Raw genomic sequence first — 21,604 nt, forward strand, 5'->3', positions numbered from 1 at the left:
CAGGAGTCTCAGGTTCATAACCAAAATGGATTTCTACAACATCAGGGAATTTTCTCCAAGAACCATGTTCTGTGAGGTGGCATTCTGCCCCTTCCCTAGGGGGCAACAAGTGGCTGTGGCTGGTTCTGTTTTGACAGCAAACTTACTTTCTTGTTATATTTGTGTTTTTAACACATATCTATTGAGTGATTATGGAAGATTCCAGAATGACAAAAATAAGGTTGAAAATTCCTAGTTTTTCAGTCCTGGGAGGGGAAAATTCTCTAAAGACCCTTATCATTCCTTCAAAAGCAGATTGAAAATAGGTAGCTGGCTGTGAGCCGTTCTTTCCCCAGCAAACTTCCTTATACCCAGCAAACTTCTTGACTACGTATGTATTTTAATTCCATTACGTGACATTATCCAGTCTTCAAGATGAAATATTAAGATGTTTATGGAAGATTTTTCTGCCATTTAAACACAGGAAGGAAAGCTCCAGGCAGTAACTGTTCTCTCTGTCCCCTCCATTTACACATTAGAGCCCTTATTTGTATGCACCAAAACTAAACATCTTGCCAGGGGATACCTATCCCTTTGTGCCCTGCTAAAGAGGTGGCATATGAAGCTTGAAATTCTTAAGATGACAAATAGCCCTGCAGGTTTGGCCTCTTCCCCTGCTGCCCTGAGCTGCTGGCAATCTATTTCAAATTGTGTGTGCATTGTAGGGTGAAGTGTGTATCCAGGAGTGCCAGCCTCTCCCCGAGCAGTGTCCCATTGAATATGGGATTAGGTGCAAGTCTCCAGGGACAAACCAGAGAAGGAAAGTTTATATAGTCACCTGCGGCACAGGCAGATGAACAGAAGCAACCTCTACGTTCCACACGTCTTTCAAATGTTTGTGATGTCGTGTGGAATTTTGTCATATACTTTTAAAAGGACCAAAAAAAAAAAAAAAAAAAGCACCCTTCACATTTCTTTGGATGAATAGTTCACCCATCCATGCAGGCCTAGAACAAAAAAAATAAATAGATCTGAATTTTAAACAATCTTGAGTTGAAGCTAGACTTGCTGTTTTCGTTTAAAGCCCAAATGGTACTTTTCAGTACAAAAAAAATGTCATCCTTCTGAATCACAGGAGGGATGTGATAGTGGCGTTTGCATGGGTGGATATTTTTGGAAGCCAGACATCGCAACCTAAGCCCCATCATGCTGGCTTCATGAAAACGTTGGCAGAGCTCATACCTGCCTTATTATTTTTTCCCTGTAAGGCTTAGGTATTTGTAAATGTGTGATCTGAATTTTGTTACATTTTTTTTCTTCACCTTTTGAAATTACTCTTTTCTCTATCTATCTAATATCATGTCCCCAGGTTTCCGCCTACTTGGTTTGAGAGCCGAGCTCAGTCTGCCTATGAATGTTCAGATCTAATTTCTTTCCCTAAAATATTTAGCAATGTCACAACAGAGTTCAAAATAACTGGTCAGAGTAGATCCAGAGATATTTTAAGTTCTGGGAAAAGTCTCTTACGTATCCACTGGAATATAATTGGATGATGCATATTTGAGATTGGTTTCTCACCCTCCATAGTCTCCCAGATGGAGACCAAAACCTGCAGTACCAATGTCCATGGTTCTGCTCGCCTCCCACCCCCAGCACCCTCACCCAGATTTAAATATAATTGATTCAACTGGGCAATAAAACCTCAGTTAAAAAACCAAATAAACATAATATGTGAATAACTTTATAACTTTTTTAAAAATCTGTAAAAAATAGTGAACTGGGGAGTTTTAAAATCAAACTGACAGATTGGGGCTATGTAAACAGCCAATTCAAATAATTCCATGAAAAAAAAACTTTACATATTTTGCACAACAAAGGAAGAATAAAATTGACCCATTTCCACAAGACTTCAGAGAAGATTTTATACAAAAGACAGTGGATTGTCTACATCCTATCATGCAAGAAAGAAGGGCTAACCCTGTCCTACTTTATATCAATATAAGATATTTAAGAAGGGTTTTTTTTTCAATTTTTTTAAAGACGTAGCAAATTCAACAATTATTTATTTATCAATTGGACTACATTTAATTTATTTGTATTTTATCTTCTTGGGGAAGCATTGCTAAATGTTTTTAAGATAGGAAACTATAGATCACAAATCAAAGGATAATTTAAATCAATCTGTGTCTTTCAGTTTTGCACAGAAATTAGGACAATTTCATAGAAATCTGAGTAAGTATATGTAGCAAAGAGTGATCTTTGAAAGTCCTGGACTCAAGTCCAGGATCTAACACTTACTTGGTAATCTTGGGCAAGTTTATATCTGATTTTCTGTTTCCTCATTTATAAACTATGGAAAAAAATGCTTTCCCCCTTTTACCCCGTAACAGATGCAAGAACTCAGTGTTTCAGTGTGTGTGTGTGTGTGTGTGTGTGTGTGTGCGTGCTAGTAATTTCTGTACAGGAACTTACCCTTGGTGTGTGGGTCATGACACATCTGCTTCTACAATACCTGAATCTGAGGCAAGAGCACCAGAGTAGATGCCCCTTTCTTTCATTGTAATCCCCCCAGCCTTGTGAAGGGCTGCAGGCACATGAATTAAGACTCATCTACACACACATCGCAGCCCCTGGGGACTGGTATCCTTTGGATACCCCCCTTATCCCTGGGGCCCACACTCCAGTGATGCAGTCTGGTCCTCTCCTCTGGAGTTCTGATCTGGACAGAATTTGGAGAAAGAATTTGGCATTCTCTGTGCATAATCTTGGTAAGGTGTGGACTCCCAAGGTAAGCACCTTAACCTTCCTCACCCTCTGTGAAGATAACATGTCTGTAAGAGGGCAAGAAGGACCCTCTAAAGTACTGCCCCTGGCTGGGGAATAATCTCACCCCACAATTCCTGGGACTATCTTAAAGACAATGTTCTTTCCTTTTAGTTGTACCCCTAGGTTATGTAGTGGAGAATAATATCATTTTGACCTGTGTAGAACATAGGATGCTATTAGTTTAAAGGAACTAAAAATATTTAAAAGATTTAAAACCTCATAACAAGAAATTCTGAGGTGTAGCTTCCCTTGGTTCAATAATTCAGGGGCTCAGTGACAGGAATCCATAGAATGAGTTGTTTTTGTCTTCATGTCCCAAGCATTATATTCAGATGTGACAACATCCACCAACAAAAAAGGAGACGGCTTCCACTATGTGTCTTTTTATTAACAAGGAAATCCTCTTAATGAAGCAACTCATTCAAATTCGTCTCTCATGTCATTGGCCAAAAAAAAAAAAAAAATCTCAAAATCAAGGGAATGAGCCCCCTATAATGATTACTTTAAAAGTGTCATGCATATTTTGTGAGAAGAAAGGTAGGAGAAATGATCAGGGCAGTCACCCAATATGTCTGTCAGAGTAGATAAAGCTAGAAGGTTACTAACCATCCTAGGAATGCCAGATTCTTAGTCCTGTGCAACCCAGTTCCCAGTGAATATGGTGGAGACACTCTTTTTTAATGTTCCCACTGAGTTTTTGGTGCTCACTTATACCCACCCTCTTGGACTGTGCTACCTCTGCCTTTCTGGCAGGCTGTGTCACTTGCTTTTCCTGAAATCAGTGCCTCATACTGGACATTGATAAAAGATCTTGCCAGAAAATAAAGCACATTGCCTTAGGCATTTGGGTGCTGTGTATTTCTCTTCCCTCCAGGAGTGTCTCACTCTGTGTAGAAAGGCCCACTCCCAGCCCCTGCTGGAGGTCACATGGGTTTAGCCAGTATACAGACTTTTCTATGGACCTTCCCTGCTCTCTCTCTAGACTCTCTCGCTCTCTCATAATAAGCACTGGATGGTGTTTGCTTTTTGCTTTCTCCTAAATTCCAACTGTTGGCCAGCCTCTCCTGCACCAAAAAAATACTCTAGGCAATTATTTTTTCTAGAAAACACAACTTGTCCACTAAGTTTGCACAAGATAGTTTCATAAAATTACTCCTGAAAGCAATAAAGTAATAGCCACTGATCTAAGCCCCTTTCCTTATTTTCTTCCTTCGGTCTATGAAATATGAGCTTCCCTAACTATCTAAAGCCTAAACCTTTGATGTGGGTCAATGTGAAAGAAAAGATGAGTGTGATAAAGATTTTTTTTTAAGATAAATGAGGGAAAACTCCAGGCTAGTGAGAATAAAACTGTGCTGACATCTCAAAGAATAAAATGAAGCTCACCTCTGGCCTCCACCAGCTTACTTCCAGGCTAATGAGGCAATGATTAAGAGAATAGGGGAAAGAGCAATGAAATGTCCTTGTTTCTTCCAGATGAAAAGCTGAGCAGGAGTGTGTGTCCATTAGCCAAGTAAATTGCTATTTAAAGTGAACAAACGCAGACTTCACAAGCAGAGATTCTGACTGGACTCATATCTTTACCTTTCCAAATGAAATGTTCCCCCTTTGCTGCCTTCATGCAGAAAATTAACTCCAAATAATATTAAAACTCCTAATTCAATATAGGGTCGATTAATTTAGTCTTTAAAAGTAAATCTACCCAGGAAAAATAAGACGGTTTGGAATTAGTTAGCAAAAGTTGCTATTGAATCTTTTGAGGGTTTCCTTGCAGAGGGTATCTATATAATATTAACAATAAATGGTAAAGTTTTTGAAGCCTAGATGGATAATCAAATGTTGTCGACTCCAAGAGAGACCTCAGTTGATGATTCACTAGTTTTAAAAGGCTAGATCATTGGCAAGTGTCCACTCTACTTTTGATTGCTAATCTAAGCATAGGGTAACATTTTAATACTTTGATTAAACCAAAATATGCATTCATTGGCAGAGCTGGTGCTTTAACTGCACCCCAAATGATAATATTTTTTATTCTTTAAAATGAAAAAGAGTAAGCTTAGATGCCAAAGTGCTGGATAATAGAATCTATTTTCAGATATAGTTGAGAAAAGCACCTTAAGGAAGAAGGAATGTAGGTAAGCCCTTGGTTAATATGTATATCAATAAATATTATTCTTGTGAAAATAGAAAAGAAGTTGTTTTGACTATCTATTGTTGCATAAAAAATGTTCCAGAATATAGTGGCATTTAAAAAAAAAAAACTATTTTGCTTGCAGTTTTGTGGGTTAAGAATTTGGGAGGAGTTCCACTGGGCAGTTTATCTGATATCCACATGACACCCAGGTAGATGGGTGGAACTGAAGAATAATTCCCAGTGTGTTCATCAGCTTTCCATTATCGTTAACCAAATAACTGAGATAACCAACTTCCAAAGGACAAAGATTTATTTTGGCTGATGGTTTTAGTATTTTCCATCCACAGTCATTTGGCCCATTGCATTTGGGCCTGCCATGGCAGGGAGGGCAAGGTGGAACAAATCACTCAGCTCATTGGCAGGGAGTGAAAGAGACAAAGAGACCAGAATCCCCCAGCCCCCTTCAAGGATGTACCCCCCAGTAACCTATAACCTCCCACTTGACCCTACCTTTTAATGGATTCTAGCACCTTCCACTAGCACTAAGCTGAGAACCAGGTCTTTAATAGATGGTTTTGGGGGGAAATTCAAGATACAAACTTCAGAATCCAGGATAGTTCCTTGATTGACACATCCGGTTTCTAGGATGGGCTGGCTGGGAAAGCTGAGAGTCACTTATGTAATATTTAGGCAGCTCACTTTCTCAATGCCATAGCAATCGCCAGGTGATCCAACTTCTCACACTGCATCTGGCTTCTCCAGAGCATGTTTTCAAAGACTCAGGAAGTAGAAACTACCTGATTCTCCAGGTCCAAGCCTAGAAATTTACAAAGCATTATTTCTGCCTAATTTTACTGATTAATCAGATTACTAGTCCTGGATGGCTTCTAGGGAATTAGGTTCCTACCCCTGGGTCCTGGCCTGGGCATGGCAGGCACCTGGCTGGCTCTGGCAGATCCAGGGAGGCTCTGCTCTGCTCTCACCTGAGAGGCCAGGTTTCCTGAGGAGCCAGCTAAGACTACCACATGGGTTTGTTAGGAATGCTGTGTGAGGGGTGGGGCAGGTGGAAAGGCTAGGGGCCACCAGAAGATACTGGGAGAGGAAGAAAGCAACCTGGAAAGAAGGCCATTAGGCCTAGGGCAATGGAACAAACCAGCTCAGAATAAGAGGCTGAAGGAAAGCTGTCTGGGCACATGGTCGAAGCTCATACTCACACACATCTGTACCTGCAGTGGAAGTTTCATGAACCAACAGTCATTCCTCACTGTGTAAAGTGCACTGAGAGCTTCTGTTCCATTCTATTCTTGAGGTGCTTTGTTTTATTTGCTTTTGCTTTGCTTTGCTTTGCTTTGCTTTGCTTTGCAGAGCTGGCTGTTGACCAGTGAAGTAGAGCAAGTCTATAATGCTGGTGACTCTGGAGGTTGAGGCAAGAGATTCAGAAGTCCCAGGCCAACCTGGGCAATTTGGTGAGACCTTGTGTCAAAATAAAAATTTTTTAAAGGGCTTGGGATGCAGCTCAGAGATAAAGTGCTTGCCTAGCATGTGCCTGCCACAGTCCGGCTGCAGCAAAATAACTGGGGGGCGACAAGCAACTTGTATAGATTGATACAGCAGGAGTGGGAGCCGTTTATTGTAGGACAGGAGGGGTATATATACATCCACACAGCTTATCTAATTAACATAAACTCGATACAGCAGTCAACCAATAAGGAATCTCCACACTTAATGGCTTGCTGGCGTTACTTCACAAACCACTCCCTCTGGCAAAATGCCAGGCGCCATCCTGACTTGTTTACAGACTCTAACATTTGCCAGGTCCTGGTTTCAATCTCCAGTACAGGAAAAATAAAGAAGTTTTAGTTTTCTAGTGCTGATGACCCTCTGAGAACAAACATGCCTTTCAAAAAAGCCCTCTTCCATCCCTCTCCAAAAGAGGAGGAAACAAAGTGCCTAATACAGAGCCTCTTCTCCTACTTCATGAATGCAAAATGTTCAGGATGCTACAAAATCTCATTTTCATTCTAAAGAGTGAATAAATATATTACAACAACATTCTCTACAAAATAATTCATTCTGTTTTTTTATTTTACATAATGAACACTTTGAGGACATTTAGAATATTATTTTCTTTCAAAATGATTATTCACTCTTGGTAGAAATGTGTATTACACAAAGGAAAGTACATTTCTGCTTTAGTCAGTAGCTGGAGCTAATGTTATTAAAACTAGTGTTCCCCTTTTGCTGAGCTATTTAAGACCTGGCAATAATGGGTATTTGCTTTTGCCAATCTGACTTCAACATCTAAAGGTCTTCCAAAAATCTTCTCTGCCAAGAAATGACTGCCTCCAAAATGAGATCCTGAATATCAAAAGGTTTAGTCTAAGATTTAAATCTCCCAGCCCAGTGTTGGGAATCTGAAAGGGACTATTGCTTGTCACATTAATTATGTGCATGTCAGATGGATCGAAGTGGGAAGAAATTCTGTACTTGAGAATTTCCAAGACAACCTAAAACAATTGTTCTTCATACTGATTTTGCTTCTTCTTTGCAGAAGGGTCAGCCCAGGGGAAAAAAAAACAAACCTTTGAGCATTCGGTTTTTTCTCCACGCTATGACGGATGGCAGACCCTAGGGCTGGGGAGTGCAGATGGAGAGTCAGCTCTGCCAAGGCAGATGGTCAACCTCAGAGGCCCAGATTTATCTGTATCGATATGTTTCTGAAGGGCCAGTTTTTGTATCTCAGTACACACTGTCTGAAGCCCCCAGTTCTCAGTGTGCTTACAATGGCTCGTTTTGCCCAAGCATCCTAGCAACAGATCAACTAACAAAATAGAAACAGACACAGGAGCAAGTGGAATTGATCTAAACCTGCAAAAGGGCAGGGAGGATTCCCCCACCATCCAGAGGCTCATCATTAATGTCAGCTGAGGCCACTGACATTTCAATAGCAGCATAAATCCAACCACAAATGATAGAATAAACCTGTTGGCCTGTTCCTAGTGTTTACCAAACAAAAACTATGCAAGTTGTAGTCCTATACAGACCATTTTAGACCAACTAATTTTTAAATTGGCCCAGTTAAACTTTTCTATTCCTGTCCTTACAATAAATCAAGTTCATTGTTAAAGGTCCCACCATTTATTGGAAGGAATGGAGGAATGGGGGAAGGGTTCTTCTAATTTTTCTGAGCAATGCTCCCTGTCTATTTAGACCACATCGGACTATTGACAGATCCATAGTTGCTGCTCATTCCAAAAGTGGATAGGATTGGAGCCATAAACCCATGTGGCCTTGGCTCATGATTGGGAATTTTGATGTATCAATTTGGGTTTCACTAGCCCAACTTGTATTTGGAAAAAAAAAAAAAAACACCAAGAGGAAAGGAAAGGAATTCAGTAAAATGAAAAGCCACTTCTCCCTTAGAAACCAAGGGAAGGCAAGTGAGAGAAATGTAATTGAGATGTCAAGAAACTCACAAAGACTGGGAGCAGTGGCACATTGCTGTAATCCCAACAACTCAGCAGATTGAGGCAGGAGGATCACAAGATTGAGGCCAGCCTCAGCAATTTAATGAGATCCTAAGCAACTTCATGAGTTGCCTCAAAATACAAAGGGCTGTGAATATAGCTCAATGGTAAAGCTCCCTGGGTTCAAATCTCAATAGGAAAGAAACAAAATTCTCAAAGACTGAAACTACAATAAATGAAGTAATTGACTTTGAAGATAGAATTGTCATGCAATTCTATATATCACCTGATACAGAGCATCCCTAAAGACAAATACCTAACAATACACTATTTTCTCTGCCCCATGCACTGAGGCGAGAGCTTTATAAACATTAGCATATCATGTACTCAGAAAAAGTAGGAATTAAGTATTCAACCTTCACAGTGACCCTGCAAAGTAGGTACTCATATTACCCCTGTTTCAGGATGAACACATTTCAACTTGGAGAGGTTAAGCGATGTGCCCAATATCCATTGGTATTTAACTGGCAGAGTGACAAACCCATGCTCTTCAGCACTCTATGGAATGGCCCTTCATCATGATGGCCAATAACCTCGGACAGGATGAAAATCTCTGGGCTCATATTTCAATTCTGCCATTCACTAACTCAAATCTTGTGCATATTACAGAAAGACTCTGAGCCTGCTTTCACTCCTGAAAAAAAGGAAGCAATTATCATCAACTCTGTGATTTTTAGGGAAGAGTGAATTAACTAATATTTAAGTGGCAACACAATGCCCACCTTTTAGTAGGTACTGAATAACAACTAAATCACTTTTTAAGAAACTCATTCTGAAGATCTTCTGTGGCATTCTACTTCTAAACTACTATGATTAGATATTCACCAATTAAAATAAGTAGTTGATTTATTCAAATAATTCAATAAACAATAAATGGCTAGTAAAAAACAGTAATTTCCAGAAATATTTTTAACAACATAATTTACTGAAACACTTTCAACACCTAGGGACTAGTTATAGATGTCTTATAAAATATCCCATTGCTTACTTCTCCCTGCTCTCTCACCTCAACTATTTGGTTTTTTGGCTTCTCATTATTTATTTGCCACTTAGTAGTTTGGTGGTTTGGCAAACTACTTTATGATTCAAGATTGTTGTTGTTATTTTTTTTTAACCTGAAGTGGTTATATTTGTAAAGTATCATAATACTGTGCAGATAAAATGAATTATTCCATATAATATGCTGATAACAATGATAGGTATATGGATATTGTTTTAGAAACATTAGCTACTATTATTAGTGTGATTATAAAACACTCTACTAATATCACTTAGAAACAGGAATGAAGTAAAACAATTTGGTTCTAATTCATTTTCAGTTGAAATATCAGAGAGAAGATAATAGATGATAATTACATAGACGGTAGATATTGAATGTGTGTGTGTGTGTGTGTGTGTGTAAATACACACAAACATAAGCAAGAGAAGAGGAGAGAACAAGAAGTAATATGGAAGGTGAAGTCCCTCTCTGCTTTCTTCTCAGGGTTACATAGCCCACAGGGATCCATGATTAAGATAAGTCAGTCTAACTCGAAAGTCCATGTTCCTTCTCCTAAATCATGCTGTTTCCTGTGGGAAGAGAAAATCTTGCATTTAAGAGGATTTTATGTATTCATTTTCCTCTCTCCTTACAGACAAAAGCAAGAATAGTTGGTGTATCTACATTCAATACAGGAATAATTTTGAAATTATTTTAAAATACCAACAAAGGCATTTTTAACTCTGATCACCCAAATATACATTCTGAAGACTGCTTTTCTCATGAATGTTGCATTATAGTAGATAAACATAGCAACAGTGGAGAACAGAGCTTTAGGTCTGGCTCTAGAAATCCACCTAGCACTATAACCTCGTTGCCCTGTCTACGAGTTGAGGCACTTGAAGCAAGTAAACCTTCAAGCCCCTTTCTCTCTAAATCCCTATAAAATAACCAGAATTAAAACCCTACCTCCTTCCATTCTCCTAATTAAACCAGAAGTGTAGAAGTACTACAGTTTCTAGAAATATATTGACAGTGTTTTTCCATTATAGTCTAGATGAAACAAAAACAGCATTAAAAAATACAAGGGAGTTAGCATTGTGTTATCTGGGGATTGTCATGCCCTTCCCCCACTTTTTTTTAAAATAAGGAACATGTGCACAGTAATTTTCTTTGTCATGATTCTATGCCTTCTTCATAGTGCATTTTGCCAAAGAAACATCGGACATAAATGAACATTCTCAGGTATCCTAGCAACAGGATGTGATTAATAATACCTCTCAGAGCAGGGCAGATAAAATGCCTGAGAGTGAACGCAAACTCAGAATTGGCTACTGAAAAATTGGTAGTGCAGTAAGGTATGCTTGATAAGATTCCACGACAGACTTTATTATACAAAGATGGAAGCAGGAAAAAGTGAGAATATATTTTAGAAGGGAAACTGTATCTGAGCATGAAAATGTAGTGTTTTGTGTGCACTGTATAATACATATGCACACAATGCATGTGTGTACTAAAAAGCACACACAAGCAACACACACACACATATACAAGACACTGAGTTATAATGCAAATGCCCCTTCTCAATACTGATAAGTCATCATTGAATTGCTGTTTATATGCCTGGGGTTTTAAAAGATCAGAAACAATCACTATGATTAAGAGACTGCTTCTCTTCTAAAATACTGAAATGTACTATAAATTGATAGCTATTTAATGTTTCTCCATGGAACAATATCAACACCTCAAGTCTAAATAGCTTTTAAAAATATCAAGACTCAGTTTATATAAATAGTCTTGATACTTGGTATTTTAGTGTTCAATTAAACACATTTTCTCATATAAGAAAAAAGTTTTACCTTGCAAATTCAATTTTTATGAGATTAGGTTCCATTTTCATTTCTCACAGGTGGAGTGCTGCATTTAGGTTTAAATAGAAATAAGATGTAAACCATACTTAATGTTTTGCTTTTAAACTAGAATCTGTGATAAGATAAAGCATAACTAAAGCAGAATCCATGTTCATTATTCCAAAAGCCTCTCTGTTATTTTATCACCCACTTTTCTAATATAATAGTTTTCTAAGTTGTCAGTTGTAATATAAATATCTGCTAAAAGCTCTATTCAGGTTGTACTTCCACTAAATTTTAGCAGTACTAAAATTTGCTTCATACTCTCACATTTCAGGGTTGGTTGGAGAGAGACACAGCTCTCCATATGCCAGGTTGATCTAAAGCATTTAGGTTCAGGGCTTGGTGCTGGACACAGGCAGGCAGAAAGACACAGGACTCAATGCAGACTAATCATGAGCCAAGCACTGGAGGGAGTGCTATGACAATGGTATCAAGAACTAAAGACACCTGGGTATTTTTCCTAAATAATTAAAATCATCAAACTATAGCAATTTATGCATACATAAATTGCTCATAACAGCACAATGCAAAATAGCCAGACTATGGAACCAGCCTTGGTGTTCATCAGTGGATATATGGATGAAGAAACCATATATATACACAATGAAATTTTATTCAGCCATAAAGAAGAATCAAATGGTGTCATTTGCAGGAACATGGATGGAAATTGAGAGCATTATCTTAAGTGAAATAGCCAAACTCACCAAGTCAATCAATGTATGTTTTCTCTCATATGTGAAAGGCAGAGAAAAAAACAGAAAATCAAAGAGAATTCAGTAGAGTGGAAGGAAAGGGACCAGAGAAGGGAGGAGGGAAGGAAAAGGGGAAATACCAAGGAATAATTCTGACCAAATTATATTATTACATCATGTGCATGTACTAATATGGAACAATAAATACCACCATTATATACAATTACAGTGCACCAATAAAAATATGGGGAAAAAATGGCTAAAGGGCCACAGAGAAGGGTTCTCAATTTGGTAGGCACAGAGGGCTGAGGGAAGTGGCCCAGAGGAGGACTCTTCACAGAAGGTCTGTCAAGCTTCAAAGAATGAATAGGGTTTGGATAAGCAGGAATGGCATGGTGGGAGGTATAAGTGGGGAGCTGGTGGGTATGTCGTTCCTGGCAGTAATAGGTGAGTGTTCTGTGCCTGAGGATAGCAGCAAAAGGTAGGTTGTGGCCAAATCGTTCAGTCATAAATTTCATATTAAAGAACATGGATTTTAATCTTCAGCAGATTGGACGACAAAGGTGGAAAAACCATTGAAATCCAGTAGGAGCCTTTAGAATATATATCACCCCAGAACAAGATATCAAGTTCATGAACCAGGGGGATGGAGTAAGAAAGGAGAAGACAGAGATGAAAGGCCTTATCGAGTGAGAATGTAAGAGACTGAGGGAGAAAAGAGAAGCTGAGCAAAAGGGTGCAGGATATGGTTCTTTTTAAAAAATAATTAGAACTTTATAGTTATACATCGTAGTTGGATTTACCCCAACAAACTCCTACAAAGCTGGAATTCAATTTCAGTTCATGATCTTTCCATTCTCCCTCCCCTCGCCCACTCTCCTTCTTGTACTCTACTAGAAGTCCTTTCAGTCGTCTACTTGTTTACATTTGATTGATTCTTTTTACTTATACACGAAGGTGAAATTCCTTATGGTATATTTATATATGCACATACCATAATTTTTTAAAGAATTCATTATGCATTGAGGAGGCAATTGTTCTCAGGTTTCATGTTGGGATGCTTTTCTTTAGCATCACTGAAATACCTGACAAGTACAATTAGAAGAGGAACAGCTATTTTGGGCTCCTGATTTCAGAGGTTCGCCCATGGTAGGCTGACCCCTTGCTCTGGGTCTGAGGTAATGACAGAACATCACAGCAGAAGGGCATAGTGGAGGAAAGCTGCTAGTTCATGCAGCCAGGAAGCAAAGCAAGAGAGGGCCATGAGCCAGGGACAAAATATAGTCCCCAGGAGCACACCCCCAGTGACCTACTTCCTCCATTCATGCCTCAACTGCCTACAGTTATCATTCAGTCATCCATTCAAATTATTCTCCCATGAAATGGATCAATCCACTGATTAGGTTATAGCTCTCATAATGTTATCATCTCACCTCCAAATATTCCTGAACTAACAAATACATGAGCTTTTCAGGGCACACCTCATATCCAAACCCAAGGGATGCCTACCAAGAATGAGCAGTTTTGTAGGGGAATGTAATGATTTAAGGACATGTGTTGAAGTACAATCGAAGATGCATAAGTTTCCACTACTCTTAAAACTGACATAGATTTTGGAGTTAGAGATGAGGATCTCAACTAATTTCTTACTATGAAATTAAATATGGAGAGAATGAATAATAATCCATACAAGAAAGATAAACTGGAAAAGAAACATAGCAAGCCATTTCCATTTAAGCACTGCAATCTGTGTCATTTGATGATTATAACGTTGTCTTATGTATGTTTTTATTTTTCTAATTTGAAGTTTAATGTATATATTGTGAAGAATTGAAATCTAATTAGGTTCCTTTTAGAGCTAATCACTTTATAAATCTATTATTATAACATTTATATAGCACTCTTCAATTTACAAAGCCCTTTCCTCTAACACAGGAGCCAGGAATTGTTTGAGATTTCAGTAAAAAAAAAAAAATGCTTTAGACCTGTCTTGCCTCCCTTCTGAATCATTGGACCCCAATATTTTATATGAATTTCACCCATTTTTTGCTGGCTTACTCTATGGATTTCATCCATGCAGCAGGTTCGATCCCCACTTTACACATGAAAAAGTCAGAATGACTGATTTGCTTGTAGTCAGCATCATTATAGGTATGTTATATTGAATAAGTGATACAGTCTTTCATATATATGCAGAACAATTCCTCCAGAATTAACAGTTTAAAACTATAATAAGTTTGTATTATCGCAGTTTCTGGGGGTGGGGATTTTGTAGTAACTGAATGGATGGTTCTGGGCCCAGGTCCTCCATGAAGTTGCAACCAAGATGGCAGCTGGAGCCTGAATGGGACATTCACATGCCTGGCAGGTTGATGCTGGCTGCTAGCAGGAGGTCTGTGTTTCTTTTTGGCTATTAATAGGAGGTTTTAAGATACAGGGACCTTTCCATAGGGCTGACTTGTATGTCCTCAAAATATTGTCAGGCTTTCCCCAGAAGGAGGGATCCAAGAGAAAGCTACAATTTTTTAGGGCCTGAACTGCAGGTCACATGCTATCATTTCTGCAAAATCCTATAAGTTATACAAATCATCTAATTTAATGTGGAAAGGGACTCTCCAGGGACATGAGTATCTGGTGAAGGGAAGATGGGGATCACTGGTAACACTGACTACCATACTATCTTTATATATCTCAAATACTTTCACTTTCAACTTTTTACAAAGCACATCTTATTTCATTCTGATGCAAATTATAGACTCTCAAAGAGACATTTTTCTGTAAACATAAGTCAAGTTTCGCATGCATTTTTTTCATAATTTTTATTGGTACGTGATAGTTGTAAATAATAGTGGGATTTGTTGTTACATATTTGTACATGCACACAACATAAAAATGTAATTCAGGTAATATCATTCCATGCATTTTTTAGAGTTTTCAAAAATGTTTGAGGCTTCTAGAAATCATAAATGTACAATCAAATAGTCATCTGTGGCCTATCCAATAGTAAAATTAAATGAGGAGGTACATCACACTTGATAATAAATGAGAGGTTTAAGTGAACTAATCATACCATTTATCTGTTTGAGTCATTAAAATAAATTACAACAAAGAAGGCCTCTGGAAACCACCCAAATGAATAGAATGTGCCATCAATCAAGGTGCCAGTTAGCTGAATTCTACACTTTGAGTTGTACATTTTCTTTTTTTTTTTTTCATTTTATTTATACATGACAGTAGAGTCTATTTTGACATATATATGGAGTATAACTTCCCATTTTTCTGGTTGTGGGTTATACATTTTCTACCATGTATTTTAGAACTTTTTAAAGACATGCAGGCCTTGTAGAAAAACTTGAGTAAAGTTCACATGTAGTTTTTATGTGTTACATAATGTCTTAAAAACCAGCTTCAACAGTGAAGTATTGATAGACTAAAAGAAAGTAACTCTGGAAAGACGACCCTTATTTACCCATGAAAACTGAGTCTCTCATCTCAACAGTGGTGTCCACACACCATCACCATGGTGTAAAGCGCCTTCTCTAAACTCTTAAGCATGCACAAGCATCTCATGAATTAGCAGAAATCTTAGTTTGTTTCAGCTTAACCTATTGCCCCATCTGGATGTTGCTAAATTCCTTGAATGAGAAGCCATATCCTCAGCTTCACCTTCCTCACCACCCACTTACCCTCAAGCCTTCACAGTCTTTCTTGTGTTCCTTGTCCCCTGTCTGTTAGAATCACTGCCTCACAATCTGTCAACCACTGTGCACTCAACAGTGTTGGATGCTGTTAGAGCTCCCACCCTAGACTTCCTGAAAACTCTTCTGTGCTGTGTGACTCTTCTCTCATTTGATCTGCCTTGATCTCTGCTGTTTCTGTCATCTCATAGTCTGACATCACAAAACAAAAGTTGCATTTTTGTTTTTTGGTTATTGACCTCAGCCCACTCCTTTGTGCCATCTGCTTTTATGCCTCATCCAACCACTTTGTTCAACCAATAATGGGTATTCCCTCATCTCTAATAGCTCCCAGGCTCCAAGTCCTTATAACACTTCAAACTCAGTACGTCTAAACAGAATTCATCATGCTGCACCCCACCACATCTTATTATTTCCCCAAAATACATCACTGTGCCCAGAGTTATCTAGTCACCTGGGCTTCTCCTTCTCCTCTGCAACTCACATTTTGTAAATCACTGAGCCCAATTACATCTGCCTCCCCGCTGTCTTCTGCATTCCCTATTTCTCTCCTCTCCACTCCCTGTATCATGGCCCAGTTCACCCTTTCATCACCTATTGCCTAAAGTCTCGGACAATCCTCTTCCTTAGGCACTGGTATTAGTGTTCAAATCCCGAAAGCAAGCCCCACAGTATGTCTTCTTGATCAATTTTCCTTGTCCACCTTGCCCATACTATTTATTTCCTTTGCCAAGAACCACGCTTTTGCCTATTTCAGATTCCCTTAATCTCATGCATAACCTTAAGATCCAAATCCAATACTCCTTTCTCCATAATTTCACAGGCACTTCCTTCTTTCTTAAAAGAATTGCTTCATCCTCTTGTATCTTTAAACGTTCTGCATCTTTTGGTGTACTTCTCATTTCATGTTAGATTGTCCTTTCTATCCTTCAAGGTTATAAGAAATCACAATCTTATTTTATTTAGCTGTTGTCCTCATAGTGCTTTCCATGTGGATTTTCATTTCGTGGTTTATTGTTTAGTGAATGACTCTTGTTAACGAGCTTTTTAAAACCAAACAGCATAATTAGTACATATTTACCCAGTTTTTATAAATTAATATGAAGGCATTCTTTCATCCTTGAGAACTGTGCATGACCACCTCTGGAAGCAATCTGGATGTGGGCTGAAATAGTGGTTGTGTTTGGAATTGCCAAACACATCTTTCATCTGAGTTACATCATGCTCTCTTGACCCCACACTGCAACTTATCTGCCACTTCTCATTTCAGGAAGAGTGGAGAAGAAAAGAGAACAAAAAGCAACTTCAGGTAAGATTTTGTTTTAATTGGCTCCAGCTTTATTTCCTGTTTATTTCCATCCTTAAAAATCTCTAGCTGTAATTTAGTGTTCAAAAATTCACATACAGAGCAATGGCTTATCGTCCTTGAATTGAACAATATTAAGCAATTTAATATAAATTAATACACTTAGCCCTTTTACTTTGACATTCGTCAATTATGTCCTTTTCATTCTATATATTCAAAAGAAAATGAGATGGAATGTATAATTTTTCATGATTATCTATCCAAAGGTAAGTCTTACAACCAGAAATTTTAAAACATAGACATTGCAATAGTTGACAACTAGTTTATTTCCCCCAGATGTCTATGAATCTCAATTGTTTCAAAAACCATTTGTGTAATTGATATGTTTCAGAACAGTGTTAACTACCTGAGAAGAATCTTTACATTTGGGAGAAATTTTTTAAATGTTTCCACATCTAAATTCTGTAGCCACTCAGAGGTGAATGATGTTTTGGCAAAATGTCAGTGAACATAAAAGGGGTTGATATTTACTAGCTAATGAAAAAATAAACTTTTATATTTCCATATGTTCATTACTTTGTTGTGAGGTAAAACAAATTTTCACTTACGAAGTAAATCTTTATGATAGGGACTGACTTTCAGCTCACAATGCCCAGATATTGCTAATAATCATAGAGAATTCTCATTTGGCATATGTAAATATTTCCATCTCCCTTCCTAAGTCCCCATCAGCCCACTATTCCTATAAGAATTGGAAGGTGCTAATGTAAAGAAACATCTCAACACTACCATCTTTCAACTTCCTTTTTGTGTGTATGCTGGAGGGGGTTGGGGGGAATCTGTTAACAAGGTTTTATTTATGTTTCCAAACAGCCAGTATATTCTACTATAGGAAACAGTCTACTTTAATTTAAAAGTGTGTAAATAGCATAAGTCCCTACCTCTTTTCTCCTCCTTAACTTTAGCATTCATCTCAAGCAAGCGGACAATTATTCTCTGTCCAACTTCCCTGTTAAATCTTGTTGTTTCCATTCTCTCTGATGATCTTTTAAAACCCAATCATGAATACAAAAAGAAAAAAGAAAGAAAGAAAGAAATGTGAAGGCAAGAAACTGTCTGGCCTCCTCACAACTGTGATTACTTCCATTATTGCTCCTTGAGGGGAAATTATTTGTACTGTTTCTAAAATGCTATTGCTGTGCGGCTGTAGGTACTGACTTCTTAATTAAGGAAACCTTTTAGTTTGGAAGAAAGCTAAATTGACCAGAGTTTTCAACCAAATGCCTCTTTAAGTTCCTTCCATAGGGATCCTAAAGTTCTATGTGACCAATGTGACAAAAACCGTTAGAGACAGAGGCAGGGAACAATAGTCTACAGGGTTTTGAGGAATCTCCCTTTACTAATGGAGCTAATTTGCTCCATGTGATTCAACTTGTCTGATTTCTATGAGAAAAGGAAGTCAAGGATAACTAATGGATAAAGCCCAACTTATTGGGGAAGTTTGGGGAACTCCTTATTAGTTCAAACAACACAGACCATGCCCTCAAGAAATCTGTATGTGTAAAGATAGTCAGGATTTTGAAGATCCAGACACAAATTTTGCCAAAATAGTCATAAATACCCACAATCAATCATTTTGTGATCCTGGCCCACATATGCCATCTTCAGACAAAGTATGTGCTTAAGAGACCAAGAAGAGAATCATAGGCATCTCTATTTCTGCCTTCCTGCCTGCACTTTGTTGCTTGTTCTCTTTAAATTCTATATTCTGCCCGCTGGGTTAGACACCCCTATTGTTTACAGCTGGGTCCCGTCTCTCACCTGAGGAAAATCAATGGTAGGTCCTGGGCCCTTTCAATTTATCCCTATCCAATTGCACTAATCATGATGGAAACCAAAGGATTCAGAAAAGTATATTGTAGACAAATATATTTCCCATTCAACAGGAACCCACCAAGTTCCTCATAGTTTTTGTTGGTTAATTCTTTGCTTAAAGAATCATGCATCTAGATGAAAGTTACCCAGAGGTAAGTTTTTGCTTAGGATAAACAATAACTTCCTAACAAGGCTGGAAAGAATAAAATTACGTTAGTAAAGATGTACAAAGTCTAGGCATCTGTTACTCAGCTTTTCAGCACTATGACCAAAATACCTGACAAGATTGACTTAGAGAAAAAAGGATTTATTACAGCTCTTAGTTTCAGAGGTTTCAGTCCGTGGTTGGCTGGCTCCATTGCTTTGGGTCTGAGTGAGACACAACATCATGGTATGTTTAATTGTTTTTCCAAAATGGCAATGAATGTTGCCAAGTTATACATATTCTCTTGTGAGTTCTCTATGGCTTGTGTAAAACAGCATCATATTGGAAGCCATAACTATGGCAGAGGAAAGCCACTCAGCTCAGGCAACCAGGAAGTGGGGTAGGGCAGAGGAAGGGAAAGGGACATGGCACACCCATAGTGACTTACTTCCTTCAACCTTGACTCACCTGCCTACAGTTTCAACCACCTCCCAGGAGTCCACTCAGCTATCAATGGATTGGTCCACCGATGAGGTCAAAGTCCTCAGGTCCTCCCAAAAGTCCCACCTCTGAACACTGCTATATTGGGGACCAAGCCATCAACCCATGAGTAAGTCCTTGGGGCACATTCCATATCCAAATCACAACAGCACCCCTGTAAGGAATGTTGGCAGAAAGGGTCTGGTTAGATTATTCCTAAGGTTCTTTCCCATTTTATGTCTATGGTTCTACTTACTGTTATTACTTAATTTAAGTGAGTCTTTTATGTGTTAAAAATCAACACACAAAAACCTTAAATGGCTCACATTTTACTATTTTAACTAAGTGAATCATGTTCTAAAACTTAGGCTAATTTAGTTTGGACTGAGTTTCTCATACAGAATATATCTCAGGAGGCTAAGACTGTGAAATAAAATTGTCCTATAGTCTAGCAACTTGCACTTGGAATCAGTCTGCATTCTGATTATAATCCTAGTTACAGTTTCATATATAATGCTGTTTTCCATCATCCAAGAATAACTCATAAGAGAATATGTATAATGTGGCATGATACATTATCATTTTTGAAAAATAATTCAAAGCATATTCCCATTGACTCAAAGTTTGGATACCAATACCCTGTTCATACAACATGGTCAGAAAAATCAAAGCCAAATTTGACTACTTGGCTTGGTGAACAATTATACCACATACTTTAAAATATGGTGGTATAATGGCAACTGGACAAAATATGAAGAGTCAAGTTCTTGTTATCATCCATTTCCCTTGAACCAAGGGGCACTCAACCACTGAGCCACATCCCAGCCCTTTTTATATTTTATTTAAGAGACAGGGTCTCTGAGTTACTCAGACCCTTGTTAAGTTGATGAGGATGACTTTGAACTCATGGTCCTCCTGCCTCAGCCTCTCAAGCTGCTGGGATTACAGGTGTGTGCTACCATGCCCAGCCATTGATTGTTTTAATGACCCAATTTCTTCACCAGAAACATAGAAAAAGCTGGGTGCATTGGCACACACCTGTAACCCCAGTGATTCAGTAGGTTGAGGCAGGAGGATGACAAGTTCAAGGCCAGTCTCAGCAACTTAGCAAGACCTTATCTTAAAATAAAAAACTAAATAATTCAGGGGTAGAAAGTCCTGGGTTTGATAGCCAGTACTAAAAAAAAAAATAGGAACAATGATCATTTTATATAAAAATGCTACTAAGTTTGAAGTACCTGAATTAGAAGAAATACCTACGTTGAATCCATAGAATTTTTTTTTTGGTGGGGGGTGGCAGGATATACCCAGTATTGAACCCACGGGCACGAGACCACTAAGCAACATCCCTATCCCTATTTGTATTTTCTATAGAGACAAGGTCCTACTGAGTTCCTTAGTGTCTCCTTTTTGCTGAGACTTGGTTGAACTCTCAATCCTCCTGCCTCAGCCTCCCAAGCTGTTGGGAAGTCCATAGAATTCTTGATATTAAAAAACAACTTAGTATAAAATACAGTGAAAAATTCTTATAAAGAGGAGTGCTTCATAAGTTATTGTTTAGAAAATCTGTTAGAAGGCTTATTAAGGTAAGTAAGAGACACCATCTGTTAAGTATATATTGTTCCCAATTTTTCCAACAAGAATCCTTTCAACTTCAGTTAAATATTAAGTAAAGAGCAGTCCTAGTGGAACAGAGAATGGAGTGATCAGTAGAGATGATAATACATATTGTAAAATGAAGCTGTATACTTTCTATTTATGGCATTAGAGCATCCATAAAGTTAGCAATGGTTTGTTCATTTGCATAATCTACAGTTACCAATAGTGAAGAACAGTGCTGTTGTTTTTCTCAACTCAAAAGGTGAAATTTATTATTGGAAATTTAGCACACGGTAGAACACCTGCTTTGGTATCTACTCAGTCCTTTGGTATCTACTTTAGTAGATACCAAACTCAGTCCTTTGGTATCTACTTTAGACTGGGCTTTTTTGTTTCTTGGAAATGTTTTGAACAGCAATAACACCTCCAGTTTAAAACATTTTCACACACT

General features: G+C 38.2%; 1 protein-coding gene across 7 annotated transcripts in view; it reads left to right on the forward strand.

Moving 5' to 3' along the window:
- The window catches only part of Chst9 (carbohydrate sulfotransferase 9), a 246,081-nt gene that overhangs the window by 96,613 nt on the left and 127,864 nt on the right, over positions 1 to 21,604 (forward strand). For 2 of the 7 annotated variants that reach the window (XM_048806397.1, XM_048806398.1), the window contains exons 2-3: positions 17,019 to 17,057; positions 19,553 to 19,684. The exons of 2 other annotated variants lie outside the window; for them this stretch is intronic. In XM_048806397.1, coding sequence (XP_048662354.1) covers positions 19,681 to 19,684 — 4 coding nt within the window. In that variant the 5' untranslated portion in view covers positions 17,019 to 17,057; positions 19,553 to 19,680. Of the gene's footprint in view, positions 1 to 17,018; positions 17,058 to 19,552; positions 19,685 to 21,604 lie in introns of those variants that run through there. 3 more of the 7 variants (XM_015482252.2, XM_048806394.1, XM_048806402.1) reach the window with 2 other exon arrangements.

Source organism: Marmota marmota, unplaced genomic scaffold, assembly GCF_001458135.2.
Source record: "Marmota marmota marmota unplaced genomic scaffold, marMar, whole genome shotgun sequence".
In the NCBI taxonomy this organism is placed as follows: domain Eukaryota; kingdom Metazoa; phylum Chordata; class Mammalia; order Rodentia; family Sciuridae; genus Marmota; species Marmota marmota.